This window comes from Dipodomys spectabilis, unplaced genomic scaffold (assembly GCF_019054845.1).
Source record: "Dipodomys spectabilis isolate Male_0828 unplaced genomic scaffold, ASM1905484v1 ptg000092l, whole genome shotgun sequence".
Lineage (NCBI taxonomy): Eukaryota > Metazoa > Chordata > Mammalia > Rodentia > Heteromyidae > Dipodomys > Dipodomys spectabilis.
The window spans coordinates 8207145-8224946 of record NW_024870769.1 but is presented as its reverse complement, the minus strand read 5'-3'; the positions used below and the strand labels follow the sequence as shown (position 1 = coordinate 8224946).

At 39.9% G+C, this 17802-nt stretch overlaps 1 protein-coding gene across 1 annotated transcript in view; it reads right to left on the bottom strand.

Annotated features, from left to right (window-relative positions):
• Positions 1 to 17802, bottom strand: part of Abca13 (ATP binding cassette subfamily A member 13) — a 402123-nt gene that overhangs the window by 327778 nt on the left and 56543 nt on the right. The window contains exons 11-16 of the mRNA XM_042684933.1: positions 16695 to 16822; positions 15651 to 15751; positions 15235 to 15405; positions 11622 to 11827; positions 10019 to 10158; positions 1397 to 1511 (exon numbers count right to left, since the gene is read on the bottom strand). Coding sequence (XP_042540867.1) covers positions 1397 to 1511; positions 10019 to 10158; positions 11622 to 11827; positions 15235 to 15405; positions 15651 to 15751; positions 16695 to 16822 — 861 coding nt within the window. The remainder of the gene's footprint in view (positions 1 to 1396; positions 1512 to 10018; positions 10159 to 11621; positions 11828 to 15234; positions 15406 to 15650; positions 15752 to 16694; positions 16823 to 17802) is intronic.

Below are 17802 nucleotides of genomic sequence, written 5' to 3'. Positions count from 1 at the left end.
GGGTGTGTGTGCGAGATGCGCGCACACGCACACTGTTCCTGGAGCTTGAACTAAGGGCCCAGGTGCTATTTCTGAGCTTTTTTTTTTTTTTTTTTTTTGCTCTCTACCACTTGAGCCATAGCTCCACTTCCAGCCTTTTAGGTAATTAATTGAGAATAAGAGTCTCACAGACTTTCCTGCCTGGGCTGTCTTCAAACTATAATTCTTAGATCTCAGCTTCCTGAGTAGCTAGGAGTACAGGCGGGGTGCCTGGCTGGTGCCAGAGTACAGGGTGCCTGGCTGGTATCATCTTTTTGGAACTGTTACTTAGTTCAGGTTTCAAGAAAGTGAGGAGCTATCAATTTGCCATGAGGAGGAAACTGATTCTTAGGGGGTCCCTTCCATTGTCCTTCCATGACCACTGATCACTGGGCAGAAGGTGCTACTGGCTCATGCCTGCAATCCTAGATACTCAGGAGGCTGAGATCTGAAGATCACAGTTTGAAGCCAGCCTAGGCAGGAAAGTCCATGAGACCCTTATTTCCAATAATCCACCAAAAAAGCCAGAAGTGGAGCACTGGAACAAATGGTAAAGTACCAGCCTTGAGCAAAAAAAGCTAATAGTGCCCAGGCCCAGTACTAGCACAAAAATAATCATAATAATCCCTCCAGGGTGATGAACCTCAGGTCCAGAGTAGTGTAGGAGAATGGTTCTCAGACTTTGGTGCACATGAGAACCCTCTACGGAATTTGCTGAACAATAGAGAAATCTTGGTCCCATGCTGGAAAAATCGATAGAGAAAATGAAGCGTAAGACTGAAGAAGTAAAGCTGAAGCAAAGTATGACATTTGTGCTTTAAGCAAACATCACGTGTAAATTTGGTCCACTGTGAAGTTGGAATGCTACTCTTCTAATACAAAGTTCCTGTTCCATTAAGTCCTAATGCAGCTCACAAACAATGAGTACTTTACAAATGGATATAGCATCTGTATCCATGTGTAAGAATCCCCATCTCAAAACATGCTGAAACAGCAGAGCAGGAAATAATCTGGCATATTTATACCTAAAGATTATTTCTCTTCCCATCACCTCCAGAACCATGAGGACCTAAATCATTGATCCCACGACAAAACTCTGAGCAACTAGATGAGACCATTTCTCAAAAAAAATTTGATTTTAACAATATCCATTCTAAACCTTAGTGCAATTGCAGGAAAATTATTACTATAATCTATACTCTCAAAATCCATGGAAACCTTAGCATTTTATAAATAAATAGCTTACCTAATGTGAAATACTGTGGCAATGCTTAAATCAATCTCATAGATATTAAAGAATGAATAACCTATGAATAAGTTTTACATATCTTCAGACAATAGTTAAATTGTATCTGGAAGTTGAATTCCAAATACTTACCTGGAGATGGAAGTTATTGGAGACGTCATTAAATTATTTAAAAATATAAAATAATTATTGCTGATAAGTTTCCAATCCATGTTTTCTTTATAACAAGGAGAGTCCTCAGATAACACTAGGTGGAAACATATTGACATTAAATTGAACATAATAGACAAATCCAGTTGAGCAAAATATGCCACAGACGTTCACTTAAAATGGTTTAAAATGAGCCAGGTGCTGATGGCTCATCTTATAATACTAGCTACTGAGGACCTGGGTTCAAAGCCAGCCTGGAAAGAAAAGTTCAAAAGACCCTTATCTCCAATTAACCAACAAAACTTGGAAGTGGAGTTGTGGTTCAAGTGGTAGAGCACAAGCTATGAGCTAAAAACCTGAGTGTGAGAGAGAGAAGTTCTGAGCTGAAGCCTCAGTTCTGCACACATGCACACATTCACACACAAGAAAAGACTGAAAATGTTAAAAATGAAGATAACTTCTTGATTTGACATCTGCCTCCAGAAAAGATGATACACCATTAGCCACTAGCCAATAAATAATGACAAATTGCAGACTGACAACAAACAGGATAAGATGGATGACTGATTATCTCAGTTGACTACTAAAAGAGGGTTGATTGTCTCAGCTGACTACTAAAAGAGGGTCCAGGTCCTAATATATGAAGAAGAAACCAGAGCCAGTGCATGTGCTGAGCTCAGCAGATGGAGCTCGGTGTTGGGAGACAACAATGGTCCTCAGAGGGCAAGACAGGGCTGCACAAAACAAGAACATCAGCACAATCTTCCATCTACTACCAGCTGACAACTAATCATCTGTGTGAGGATGCCATGAGAGACTAATTCAATCCCAAAGTGATTAATGATAAACTGTTTAGTGATCATACAAGCTTATTTCCTTGAGCCAAACTAGAATAGTGGATGGGTCATCAGTGGTGGAGAGGAATCTGTAGCAAGGATTTTGTATCAATAGTAGGTATTATCTACAACCAGAATGAAAATTTGGCCAGTTTTGTCTCCTACATCTTTAAAGCAAGATCCTGAGGCTAGGATCTATAATAGAACACTTGCCTAGCATATGGAAGGCCCTGAGTTTATTCCCCATACCACAGAAAAGAAGAAGGAGGAGGAGGAGGAGGAGGAGGCAGCAGAAGCAGAGCCACCGCCAAGCACTGGTGGCTCACACCTGTAATCCTAGCTACTCAGGAGGTTGAGATTTGAGGACTGAGGTTTCAGGCTAGCCTAAGCAGGAAAGTACATGAGGCTCATATCTCCAGTTCACCACCAACAAAACAGAAGTGGAGCTGTGGCTCAAGCGGTAAAGCACTAGCCTTGAGTAAAAAAGCTCAGGGACAGTGCCCAGGGCCTGAGTTCAAGCTTGAGAACTGGCACAAAAGGAAAAAAAGAAAGAAAACAAAAAGTAAACGAAAGAAAAAGAAAGAAGAGGAGGGAAGAGAAGGGGTAGAAAACCCTTTAAAAAAACTAGTATAAAACAACTTGCTTCCAAAAATACAAAAATAACCAGCAAAAATAAGGTTAAATGTAGCATCTAATCAAAATTTACCAAGTATGAAAAGAAGGGAAATGATGAGAGAAAAGTTAACCAAAACTGACAGAGAGGTGGAATTTGCAGGTAAGAACATGAACCATATGACTGGCTTTCATTATCCAATTTGAACGGTTTAAACAGTTCAATTAAACAGCCAAAACATGTCAGAGCAGATTTAAAAAGACCTAACCATATGTTACTTATAAGAAGTGCACTTAAAATATGAAGACATAAATGAAAAGAAGCATGTACCTCAAGGCTAATCAAAACCATGTATTGATTGGGAAAATTGGAGTTCAGACAATAGTTTTACTATTACAGGCATCAACTATTCAGGAAGATACAGCAATTCTAAACTGTATATTTTATAAAAGAATTTCATAACACATGAACAAAAACTAATAGTAATAAAAGAAAAATTTTAAAAAATCAACATAGTATTTAGATATTTCAATCCACATCATGGCAAAATACCAACAAGGATATAGAAAATTTATTCAATACTATTAAACTTGATCTAATTGATGTTAATAGAATTTTCTACCCATAAACAAGGTAGTACCTAATCTCAAGAGCACATGGAACATGCACCAAAGTAGGCTGCAAAGCAAATCTCAATAAGCTTAACAAGATTATAGTCATACAAAGACTGTTCACTGACTAAAAGAGAATTAGATCAAAAATCAATAACAAATGCATCTGAAAAATCCCAAATATTTCAAAGATAAATATACTTCTAAACAACTCATGGATCAAAAGATAAATCAAGAGGTAGTTGGTCAGAGATGTTAAGTGCCTACTATGTTAACAGACAAGTTTTATGGATAACAACATACCTCAACATTTTAGCAAATTATATATGTTAAATGTGGGTCTTATTGAATGTCAATTATATTTCAAGAACTCTGTTTTATTTTCCTCTATGCTGGACACTGGTGGCTTATGCCTATAATCCTAGCTACTAAGGAGACTGAAATCTGAGGATCACAGTTCAAAGACAGTCCAGACAGCAAAGTATATGAGACTTATCTCCAATAAACCACCAAAAGGCTGGAATTGAGCTGTGGCTCAAGAGTCAGAAAACTAGCCTTGAAGAAAACAGCCTTAGCAAAAAAGAGACAGCACTTAGGCCCTGAGTTCAGCCCCAGGATTAGTACAAAATAAATCCTCAAAATCATTATTCTAATTTGAGACAAATAATTTTTCCACTTTCATATTAATTTCACAAATAAAGTTGCATAAAATTTACATCAATTATACCTCAGTAATTGGCATAAGTAGATTTAGAAATAGAACTGTACTAAGAGGTTATAGGCAAGATAATGGCAATAATCTAGAAAATTAGATTAACACACTAGTGTGTAAATAACAACAGATAAGAAAAATATTAATGCTATCAGGAAACCAGGCAGTTTCAATACCTTTAATGAACAAAAGAAGAAAAAAATCCTCCACATTAATTTCCCTGGCAAATATTGGTGCTGCATTGTAATTCTGACACTTTCAATGAAGGAAGAAGAAGGAATTGGTATCTATTGTATGTGTCTGCAATTCTGTGCTATATTGCAAACATCTCATATATACTTCCTAAGAACCCAATAAAGTAAGCTATATAATTTCCTCCAGCTCTGAACTTCAATGGTTGTTTTATCAATGGAGTCTAGGAAACTTTTCTGTCTGGGCTGGCTTGAACCACAATTTCCAGATCTCAGCCTCTTAATTAGCTAAGATTACAGACAAAAGCCACCAGTGTCCAGCTCAGTCTCCTTTTGACCCTCTTATTGACAAGGAATCTGGGGGAATTCTGGATTCTCTAACTGATAAGACATTTTTCCTGAGGACACTTACTTGGAAGATCAACCACATGCCTCATTCCCCAAGAACCACTAAAACAGTAACTAGAAATAGAAAGGTGTCAAACCCCATAGTGAAACAAATCAGAAAAGGAAAGAAGAGCAGAAGAAACTAACAACATGTAGAAATAAGAAGGCAAATGGAAGAGGGGGTTAAGATACAGAAGAAAAGCCAAAGGTCAGGCTAAGCTTAAAAAAGAATTCAAAAAGGGAACGATGGCCTCAGTAGATGAATGAATCAAGAAAATGTGATATATATATATAATGGAATTCTATGCCTCTATCAGAAAGAATGACATTGCCCCATTTGTTAGGAAATGAAAGACTTGGAAAAAATTATATTAAGTGAAGTAAGCCAGGCCCAAAGAAACATATGTCCCATGGTTTCCCTTATTTGCAATAACTAGTATATGTCTAGGACAAGCAGAAAAGGTCATAAAGCTATATACAGATGACCATATAAGATGATGCTAAGAGAAATGAACCCCAAGATAGGGACATAGCAGGCTTTTTTTCTTGCTTGCTATTGTTTTTAACGTATTTATAATGTACTATGTGATTTTTTTTGTTTCTTTAGCATGTTGTTCCCCCACCCGTTTTCACTGTATTTGATTCCAGTGACCTGCATCTTTTTTTTTTCTTTCTTTCTTTTTTTTTTTGGTGGTCATGGGTCTTGAACTCTGGGCCTAGGCGTTATCCCTCAGCTCTTCAGCTCAAGCCGAGCACAGCTCAAGCACTCAAGGCTTGAGCCACAGCACCACTTCCAGTCTTCCAGTGGTTTATTGGAGATAAGAGTCTCAAGGACTTAGCCAGGCACTGGTGGCTCACGCCTGTAATCCTAGCTACTCAGGAGGCTGAGAGCTGAGGATCACGGTTCAAAGCCAGCCCGGGCAGGAATGTCCATGAAACTCTTATCTCCAATAAACCACCAGAAAGCCAAAAGTGGCTCTGTGGCTCAAGTGGTAGAGTGCTCGCTTGAGCTGAAGAGCTCAGGGACAGAACCTTGGGCCAGAGTTCAAGACCCATGACTGACAAAAAAAATAAAAGTCTCACAGACTTTGCTGCCCGGGTTGGCTTTGAACTGTGATCCTCAGATCTCAGCCTCCTGAGTAGCTAGGATTACAGGCATGAGCCACTGGCACCTAGCATAGATGAGGACACATGGAAAACAGATTTTTTTTGGAGGGGCGGGGGGGAGGTCAGTCATGGGCCTGAACTCTGGGCCTGGTTGCTGTCTATCCCTCAGCTCTTCAGCTCAAGGCAACAGCTCTTCAGCTCAAGCTACAACACCACGTCCTGCTTTTCCTGCTTATGTGGTGCTGAGGAATTGAACCCAGGTCCTCATGCATGCAAGGCAAGCACTCTACCACTGAGCCACCTTCCCAGACTCCTGCATCTTGTATATACATATTTCTAATTTGGGGAGGGGAAAGGAAATAACAAAATGTTTAAATAAGGATACAGGTTGACAGATGTACAAGACACTATATTGAAAATGAACTTTACAACTTGGGGGGGGGGGAGGAGAGGGAGGGATGGCAGGGAAAAAACAAAGGAGGAGGTAACAATGCTCCATAGGAAATGTACTCATCACCTTACTCATGTAACTATAAGCCCTCTGCACTATACTTTTACAATAAAAACGTATAAAAAATGGGGGACAATGAGTTTCTTTATAGAACCCCCACAAACCTCTTAAGTACAAGATGCAGAATTAAAAAATAAGCAGATTTGTTAAGGTACAACTTTGAATAATGAAAATGCTAACAAATTTTCTTCATCACTACAGCCAGGCAACTCCTTCTTTATGTCATCAGAAGATTGATGGTTTGTGGGTTCAAGGAAATGGAAGATATGGGTACCAAGGTTGACAGTGTGGATTTTAAATATCAAGAATCATTTCATGTTCCCATAGTGATTAGCAAAATTTTCATCATTCTCTTTCGTTTGTTTGTCACAGTGCTGGCAGCCAAGTCCAATCCTTTCCTCCATTTAGAGAATTCTGCTCTTTAGGCTTCAAAACAACCAGCCTGCCTTACAGAAGAGATGCACATCTGTACCAATGGTTGAAGATCATCCCAGGGAAGAGTGGCTTGTCATCTAGTCACTGTCACCTGGTCACCGAAAGGGAAGCGTTATAGGTGACAGGCAAGCTCTTGCGATGTGAATATTTTAGTGTCTCATTCTCACATAGAAATGGACAGCCGAACAATAAAAAAAAAAAAAAAGGAAGGAAATGGACAGCCAAACTTTACAACTTTGGTGGGGGGGGTGGGGAACGGGGAAGATTGGGTGGGGGGGGCAGGGGGAGGATGGGAAGGGATGGGAAGGGGAAACAAAGGAGGAGGCTACAATGCTTGATAAGAAATGTACTCATTATCTTGCCCATGTAATTGTAATGCCTCTGTACAGTATTTTCACAATAAAAAAAAAAAGAAATCGACAGCAAGAGGCTGAGACCTTAAAGAAACTTTCTTATGGAAGATGGAGATCGTTCACAGACAAGAGAACTCAGCTGATTTAGAAAATATTGATTCAAACTCTAAAATAAAGGACTCACCTTCAGTCAAGAAAGTAGATATAAGAACAACGAACTATTGTAATGAATATCTATAAAACCAGGAAAAGTTTCCAGAAGTTAAAAATGTGCTAGTACTTTAAATAAAATTAAGAAAAAAATCTCAGTAATTAGAAGAGAAAATATATGAAAAGATTATAAAATTAGGCAACTGTACCAAAGGAAAAAAAAACTATTAAGACATTTTAGAAAGAGAAGAAACCATAAACAATTTGAAATGACCAAAGAAATAATACAAGAATGTCTTCCAAAATGTCTACTACCAAGTAGAAAGAATATGCTGAATACATAATATAATGACTTTTTTAAGTTCCTAAGTTCTAAAGTCTCAATAATATTTCAGAACACTAGAGCTAAGAACAGAATCTTACAGTTTACCAATGAAAAGGGAAATGGAGAAAAATTACATTAAAAACCTTGAGTTTTTTTCTTTTTTGGAGACAGGCTTTCCCTTAGTACTCCAGGCTGGCCCTGAACTAGTGTTCTTCCTGCCTCTGCCTCAATCAACCTCCTGAGTATTGGCATTATATACATGCATCACTATCCTCAGCTTGGAAATCTTTTTTTTTTCGGGGGGTGGGGGCAGTCGTGGGGCCTGAACTCTGGGTCTGGGCGCTGTCCCTCAGCTCTTCAGCTCAAGGCTAGTGCTCTACCACTTGAGCCACAGCGCCATTTCCAGCTTTTTTCTTATTGCTTATGTGGTGCTGAGGAATCGAACCCAGGGCCTCATGCATGCAAGGCAAGCACTCTACCACTTAGCCACCTTCCCAGCCCCTGGAAATCTTATCTAAGTCATTTTCCACAGTAAGCCAAGAAGTGCCTACTAGCAAGAATACACAATTTTAAAAAAAAGCAAGACAAAGCAGAAAAAAAATAAAAAATCAAGGTATAGAAAGATCAACCAACCCAGAAAGATGCAGACAAATATCTTAAGATGAACAGAGTTTCCTATATCATAGAACAAATGCAAAGACCAATCTTGGGTTGTGTAGGTTTGATACTGAGAGACACAGAAGGAGATACTCTGGTGGTTTTTAAAAGCAGAAATTTGTAGCAGAAGGGAGAAACAAAAACTTTTGCACCACAGAAGAGAAACAAGAAACGTCCATCGTCAGCCCCAAACCACTCAAGGTGCAGGCAATCTAAGGAGATGCTGACAGTCCCACTGAGGGGAAACAATGTCAGGACCAATCAAAAGAGATGAGAAGAGACACCAGGTAGAAACAGAAATCATGCTACACTGGTGGGAGTTTTTATGAAGCTTTGAGTTCTGTTTCCTAGAACAACTCACAGAACTGAGGAAAACAGTTTCCTGACTAGGTTATTGACTTATTATAAAGGCTAAAACCAAAGAAGAGCCAGATAGAAGAGAGCAATGCACAGAGCATGGGATGGCAGGAAGGTTGGGGTGAAGAGCTTTGTGCATCAGCCTGAAAGCTCTGTACAGATCCAGGGAGCTCTGAGGTTTTTATGGGGGCTTTGTTATGTATGGTGGCTGATTAAAACATTTTTCTTTAGTGATTAACTCTCTCCTCTGGGAGAAGGTGATCAGTTGGGGTAAGGTAGGTAACACTTAAAACCCTTCAGTCACATAGTTGACTTATCGACAACCAGCCCCATCTAGGAACTGCCAATTGTCTTATCAGGATATGCAAGACATTCCACATCAAACATATATATTTGACAGCTTAACCAAACCAAAAGTTCCCTATAATATAAATGGTATTACCTCACAATTAGACAATTCATGGGGAAATCTCTGTTATCCCAAAGACTGGCACAGCTTCAAAAAAAAACTTCCAGGTTGTACAGAAACAGAAAGTTCCATAGAACTCTACTAAGTCAGATCATTATTAGTCTGTATGTATAATTATTTTCATGTAAACCAGTATGATTTTTTTGTGCCAATCCTAAGGCTTGAACTCAGGGCCTGGGCACTGTCCCTGAGATTCTTTTTCTCAAGGCCAGCACTCTATGACTTGAACTACAGAGACACTTCTGGCTTTTTCTGAGTAATTTATTGGAGATAAGAGTCTCACAGACTTGCCTGCCCGGGCTGGCTTCAACCCATGACCCTCAGATCTCAGGTAGCTAGGATTACAGGCATGAACTGCCAACACCCAGCTCCAGTATGGTTTTTTAATTGACATTAATTAATTAATTAATTGCCTCTTATTCATAACGGCCCCTCTACATTGTCTCTTCCCTATTCTCATTTCCCAAACAAGCCTCATCATGTGGCTTTCATTTTTAATATATGTATATAAAATATTGTGTTGACATTAGCTCCCTTCCTTTTCCTCATTAGTCTGCCCTCTCACTAATATCTACACTTCTGATAAGAAATATTTCAACTTCCTAATATTCTTTCTTGTTAAAATTCATGTTTATTGTTCTAAAAGGGTTTCTTCCACTAGGATGATGTTCATAGTAAAATGAGTCACTCAGGGGCCATTCAAAGCAAGATTTCGTGGGAGTCTTACTATAACTGATAGAGAAAAACTGAATAGACTATCCATAACATCAAATTGTACTTAGCAATTTTCGAATTTATGTTTCTTTTGTGAAGTATTTTATGACAGTCATCTTACTTCTCTGAGGAGTAGAAGCACTTTACATTGTCATCACATAAGATAGCAGACTTACCAGTTGTATTGTTCTGGAAACTTCCTTGCATATTCACATATCGGACTGCTTCACAAGTAATCCTGAGGAAATGTAGGAAGGTTTGCCAGTAGGGTATTAGTTCCAGGTATATTTGGGCTTTTTCAAATATGTGAAATACTCTGCAATCAGAAAGAATCCAGAAGAAATTAAACATACTAATTATTTTTCCAAATGACAAATATGTATGGCAGTCCACATATGAATGACATTAGAATAGTGGAAATAGTTTACTCCATATATGATTTTTTATGAAGCCTGAACCCTGACTTAAAAAATGACTTAAAACGCCAGACACTGGTGGCTCACATCTGTAATCCTAGCTACTCAGGAGGCTAAGATCTGAGGATTGCGGTTCAAAGCCAGCCTGGGCACGAAAGACTGTGAGACTCTTATCTTCAATAAACCGCTCAAAAAACCGGAAGTGGTACTATAGTTCAAGTCGTAGAGTGCTAGCCTTGAGCTGAAGAGCTGAGGGACAGTGCTCAGGCCCAGCGTTCAAGCCCCATGACCCACAAAAAGAAAAAGAAAAAAAAAAAGACTTAAAACCATTTTTGGCAATGCATATAGTATAGGAAAGAGTAAATCAAAGCCAGACACTGGTGACTCAGGAGAGTGAAATCTGGAAATCATGGTTCAAAGCCAGAGTAGGCAGGAAAGTCTATAAGACTCTTATTTCCAACAAACAACCAAAAATTCCAGAAGCAGAATTATAGTTTAAGTGGGAGAGCATTAACCTTGAGCAAAAAACAAGCTTAGGAACAGCATCTAGGCCTAAGTTTAAAATCCAGGATGGCACCAAAAAAGAAAAAAAAAAAGAGGAAATCAGGAGTTAGGAAAGAAGAAAATAAAGACTATAATATAGAATTAATTTTGAGGCCAAGAAAAATATATTCTCTACTGTGTGTGTGTGTGTGTGTGTGTGTGTGTGTGTGTGTGTGTTACCATGAACTTCCTAACAGCCAAGGGAAGTGGAAATTGATCACACATATAATATGTATATGCTACAAAATATACACAAGGTAAAATTTCTGGTGTCAAAGAGATGGCCCCGTCTGGCACTAGAAATCCTAATTACTCAGGAAGCTGAAACTTAGAAAACTACTGAAGGGCAAAAAAAGTCTGTGAGACTAGCAAAATGCTGGAATGGAGGCATAGCTTAAGTGATAAGAGTGTCAGCCATAAGCAAGAAAGCCAAGTAAGAACACAAGGCCCAGAGATCAAGCCTCCATACCAGCACACAAAAACAGAACTTATTACCAGCTATGTGAAAACTGAATATGTGAGATTAACAAGAATTTCAATCATTGGTAGCTTGGACTAAACTAAATTTTTTGTGAAAGATTAAGCCAATAGTTAAGCTTAATGGAAGTGCTTAATATGTTATAGTTGTAGATGTTTTATAATAACACCAATAGGTTAATCCCTTTAAAGTAAATTAAGTGATTTTCTAATAGATATTCAATAAATATTCTATTTATTAGAAACCAAATGTATTATGTGACCCATCTTTGAGTAGCACGGGTCAATTGAAATCATGTTGATAACCAAGTGTTGAGCAGCTTTCCATCCCCCACATACTCACACTGTGGAGACAAGTTGATGCTCACAGCTACCCCAAGAGATACCGTCCACACTTGAAGCATCAGCACGTGGTGATTGGAAGAGCCGAGAACAGGAAAGGCTCACTTCTGACAGCAGCATCTCAAGTTCCTTCCAGCCCAACCTCCCTTCAGGTACTGTGGCTGAAGTATTTGTGTGCCCAGTAATGACCTCTTGCAGAATATGATCCTTAATTGAAAAAAGAAAATGTCCCTTATAAAACATTAAGTCATTCAAATATGGGTACTTGAGATCTAGCTTATCTAGTCTCACTTTCCAAGGCGTCCAAGTCAACTGTCAGATATCCTGTAGGAAGATGGTCCTCTAAGGCATAGGTCTAGGTTTCAATTTTTTTGTGTGCTGGTCCTGAGGTTTGAACTCAGGGCCTGAGTACTGTCTCCAAGATTTTGTACTGAAGGCTAGCACTCTATCACTTTGAGCCAGAGCTTCAATTCCAGGTTTCAGTAGCTAATTGGAGATTAGAGTCTCACAGACTTTCCTGTCTGGGCTGGCTTTGAACCATGATTCTCATTTCTCAGCCTCCTAAGTGGTGAGGATTACAGGTGTGAGCCACCAGCACCTGGGTAGATTTGAATTTTATCATGTTCCAAGTTACGCCTTCAAACTGAAAATTTACCCAATAACAAACTAACTTATCTCACATTCCACTTAATGGTGTCTTTTATTGGTTGAGACCTCAGTGGCACAGCCATGTGAGTTCCTTGTCTCCCCAAATAGTCCCAATGAACTAGACCTAAAACTTACACTGTGGTAAACCCCTCTCAGAATGCATCCAGGCTGGGGGGTTGGGAAGTTGGCTCAGTGGTAGAGCGCTTGCCTTGCATGCCTGAGGCCCTGGGTTAGATTCCTCAGCACCACATAAGCAAAAAAGAAAAAAGCCGGAAGTGGCACTGTGGCTCAAGTGGTAGAGTGCTAGCCTTGAGCTGAAGAGCTGAGGGATAGCTCCCACACCCAGAGTTCAGGCCCCACGACCGGACCCAAAAAAAAAAAAAGAATGCATCCAGGCTGGTTGACTTGCACTTACTCATTAAATGCAGCAAAAGTGAACTTGTGCCAATTCTAGGCCTACCCTTTCTGAGCAGTGGTGACAGACTTTACATGTTGCGCTTCTTTCTCATATCTGAGATTCCTGGATGGTCATATAAGAAATCCAGCTACCTGGCTGAGGGACCATCTGAAACTCTGAGACTAGATTAGAAAGGGGAGTTTCTGATCCCTAGGATTCCAGTTAAGCATCCAAGCAACAGTCCCTCTGGCCAGTCTTATGAACAGCACCTATAAGGCCATCAGAAGAACCACTTTGCTGACCCATGGACACTTAGAATCATAAGAGTCAAAAGAAGGTGTTTTGTTTTCCATCACTGAGCTCTGGGGTCTTTTGTTAGAACACATCCCCTAAGCACCATCAGAAAAGCCATCTCATATGTAAGTGACCTAGAAACCCCAAACTCCATGCAGGCTAGGAGTTGAGTTCTATAGATAAACAGAAATTGAGAAGGGTCTTTTTAACAGGAAAGAGCTTATATCCACAAGCAAAAGTAGATTTGCTTGCTTTCGTGACTTCAAGTACACTTCTGGGGGGGATCTGTCTAGCATCCTTTCCAGAATTATATTGCTTCTAAATTATATACTTTACTTAAGGTTCATAAACTTCTTTGTGATAGAATTTCAAATGTTGCACTCTAATGCATTCATGTCTTCTGCTCTAATTAGTCAGGAGAACATCTACGTGTTTCCATTTCCTTTGACATGCATTATCAGAGAAGATGCTACAAGTCCTTGACCTGACTGAATTATGCACACATTACTGTATCAATTTTCATTTTTCTATGACATCATTTACCTTTTATTAATTTCATTATTTTGTTTTATTTCATAGTTTATGCAGAAAGTGTTCTTTTTTTTTTTTTTTTTGGTCAGTCATGGGGCTTGAACTCTGGGCCTAGATGCTGTCCCTCAGTTCTTCAGCTCAAGGCAAATGCTCTACCACTTGAGCCACAGTGCCACTTCCAGGTTTCTGGTGGTTTCTTGGAGATAAAAGTCTCATGGACTTTCTTGTCTGGGCTGGTTTTGAACCACATTTCTCAGATCTCAGACTCCTGAGTAGCTAGGGTTACAGGCATGAGCCACTGGAGCCCAGCTAGAAAGTGTTTATTTTAAATAGGTAACTCTGAGAGAAAAACATGATTATGATATTTACTTCTGGATCTAAAAGAATGAAGGCTAGTCTAGAACATAATGTTCTTTCAGAATAGACAACTACTCTTCACTCACATGTGAGCATTTGATAAATTCAGCCCAGTTCCTGGGTGGTAGGCAAAACATGTTTTTCATAGTCTATGATCAGTAGAAGCCATAGCTTTGCTACAAATTGATCAATCACCAAACCCATCACCCTATTTTCCCTCAAATGCCACTAGAAACTGGAGCATGCTAGAGACCAGAAAACCAGAGAGGCAGAAGTAAGTGCTTTGAAATTTGGACTATGGCTGGGTGCAGGTGGCTCACACCTGTAATCCTATCTACTCAGGAGGCTGAGATCTGAGAGTCAGAGTTCAAAGCCAAGCCTAGGCAAGAAAGTCCCTGAGACTCTTATCTCCAATTCATCACCAGAAAACCAGAAGTGGAGCTGTAGCTCAAAGTGGTAGAGTACTAGACTTGGGGAAAGAGGCTCAGGGACAGTGCCCAGCTCCTGAGTTCAAGCCCCACAACCAACAAAAAAAAAAAAAAAAGGAAGTTTGTGGTATATATGAGTGTCAGGCAGGCAGGTCTTGGCCAGGTAGATGACAGATTCACTCCCAAGCAATTAGACCAAGGGATGAAATTAAAGGACAGCCATGATTCCATTTGTCAGAGGCACAGACTCACGTGACCCCCCTCCTGAGGACTCCTGTGCTATTCGAGGTTATATGTGCTGGAAAGCGAGGAGAAAATTTCTCCATAGTGCTGGCAACAATCAGGGCACCTAGCCAGCTGCAGCTCCGGCGGGAAGGAGAAAAATCCTTCCTAGTCTGGGCAAAAGTTTGGGCGCCCTGGCCACGACCTAGGGGAAAGCACCTGGTTGTGCCCTTCATGCCCCTTCCTAATGGTGCCATAAACACATAAACAACCCCTCGACACTTCTCCTATGTGTAAAACATTTGTGCCTTGTATATCTCTTGTTATCTTTTGGACTCATATATTTCTTGTAACCTTTTGGCCTTGCATATCTCCTTCTGTAACCTTCTGGCCACATATATCTCCTGTAAACTTTTGCTCTTGGGAAACTGTGGCATGCTCACCAACTAAGATTTACTTTCTTTGTGTGTATGCCATACATAAGTAAGTAGAGCTAACCAATAAACTTTTGTCTATACCTGCATGCTGTGGTTCACTCTCTGCCTACCAGACACTGTGGTCCCACGTCTGGCTGAGGAATCAGCAATACCTCTTAACCACTTTCTTTGAACTATATAGGCTGATGTCAACTTCTGTGTCAAAATTATAGTTTCAAGTGTTAGCATCTTCAGTGAATTTAACTTGAATCATGAGTGTAACTGGTACTCTTGGAAGAGATCTAATGGTGGAATACTTACAGCATCCTCTACTGCAGCAAGCAACTTGTTTAAAACACTGGTCTCATTGACAGAATGGTGACACAACAATCTCCAGAGGTCTCCCAAGATGCTAAAGTTCCCAGAAGTCAGGAGAGCTTCTTCGGAGGAGTGCACATTGAGACAGGTAGCAGTAGCATTCTTTGTCAGCAGCTAAAAGGTTAATGACAATGGAAAGGGGTAAGTAACATTTCAAGAGGCTTAGTTGTATGCATTCTAAGCTACCTGTAGAACTAAACAGTGGAAATGTTACAATGGAAGCAAAGTTCTTTTTAAAAGCTGGCCTAATGTTCACTTTATTTTGCTAGCAAACTCATCATAAGCAACCTTGAATATTGGATGAGCTTCTTGAATGTTTGATGAAGATGGCTTAAGTATAATTCTCAGCTGTAGTTTACCTGCTTTAACTCCCCAAAGAACTCATCCTTTTTAAGTTTCCATCTGTCTGGTCCACCCTGTACAGAATCGTTTGCTGAAGTCTCCAGGGAAGTAAGGATTTCTGCAAGAACAATAATTTGACTCATTACTCACCAAAGTTAAGATTCTTCTAAAACTTGACTTTGATGCATGGCATGAATCATTAACTTGAATTCTTAGGCATTTCAATGAACTTGTTATCATACATTTCCTTGTCTTTCTCAGAAAGCAAAATGGGGGAAGTCATGGTAGTACCATTTCTCCCTTTCTGAAGACTCTTTAGGAGGGGTTTTTAATTAAGAGGTTTTTTCCTAAAACAACCAATCTTATTTTTCTTCTCCTAAGAAGATGAAAAGACTATGGTCCACTTAGTCAAAAGTGCCAGGCATAGTGTCTCATGCTGATAATCTTAGCTATTCAGGAGGCTGAGATCTGAGCATCTCAGTTCAAAGCTAGGCCATGCAGGAAAAGCCATGAGAATCTCATCTCCAATTAATCACCAAAAGACCAGAAGTGAAACTGTGGCTTAAGTAACAGATAAGTAGCCTTGAGCACAAAAGCTCCAGAACTGGCCAGTTCAAGCTCCAGAACTGGCCAAAAACACTTTTAAGGCATATCTGACTTCCACAGAGGAGGAAAGAAACAACACCCACCAGAATCAATGTAAGTTCAGAGAAGAGCTTTCTGCATACCCAGGAGGAACCCAATTCTCTGCCTCAAGTCCTCTGAGGTACAGAGGAACCAGAACTTAGCGATTCATTTGGATCTTTTCAGCTTAGGAATCCTTGGTACTATGTGTCCATGCATATGTTAAACCACATAACCCAGCCCAGACTGCAAATTCTGGTAAGGATCCATCTGGAGATGCCCTCACTGTCAGCAATGACACCAGAGTAAAGCATAAACAGTCACACAGCTCCAGCATGACTTAGCTCCAGATTTTGTAACGCCGTCAGATCGTGGCAAGACCATACACCAACAAATGTCACGTCAAATGGGTGACAAATGACAGCAGATCTGTATACCTTGGACAAAATGGAAATCCTGGGCCATGGCATTTCTGACAGCATCATCCAGCTGCTGCAGTCTCTGTACACGTGGCCACGGGGGTAGGTTGTGCAGTATAGTCTGAAATATCTGCAGATGGTGAAATCTGAGGACAAACATGCATTAAGGAAAGGAAATGCAAGGTTGTTCAATGAGCCAACTAGGGACATGAGCTCCCATGCAAAAGAAATACTCTACTTCTTCAGGCACTGTGTTCATAGAGTGAATGCCTCTCTTCACCTTCTAACCAGGTACTTGACACATTACATTGTTTCAATCTGCTGACTAGAGGTTCTTTTGCATAATGGCTATAGGTCGTACATACTCTTTATCCTGGAGCAAGAAATTATTCCCCAAATAATAGGTAAGGGACACAGGGTAAAATTTAAAGGGGGGCTGTCCCCAGGGGAAGATGATTCTGTGTGTCATGGAACCTAGATGGGGGTCTGACAAGGGCATCAAATGTTCCTATCTGTGAGTGGTGTATGTATTCAATGGTCAAACCTTGCTGGAGTATTCAGAGATTTCCTGTTGTGTCTTTGGCTCACCAGCATCTGCACACCCCCGACCCAGAGCATAATCCAAAAGCTTCCATGGCTCAAGTTACCTGATGAAAGCAACTTGAGCAAGAACAGATAAAATCTAAAGAAGGTGAAAAGGTTTGTAGAGACACCAAGTCCTTCAGAGTAAACAGGGTGGCAATGCTTTCATTTGTTTTGGTTGAAATTATCCTTTGAAATATAAAAGAATGTGAGTAATTGGCTACAGACACAGGGTGGGAAAGAAGGGTATGACTTCCTGGGCCAGAACATTGATTTAAAAAAAAAGATTTCCTGCTAAGTATGAGTGAGAATTTAAAAAAAAAAAAAACTTGGACACTAGTAACTGCTTGATTTAAATTGGAGAAAGGGAGTATCTAACAGAACTCATCCTTTGTATGAAAGGATGTTCAGACATTGTTGTCACAATTATCCAAAAGTAATGAGTAAACCAACTTTAGAATCTCTGAGACAGAGTGGCCAGCTGAAGCAAGAAAGTCCATAAGACTCTTATCTCCATTAAACTACAGAAAGCCAGAAGTAGATC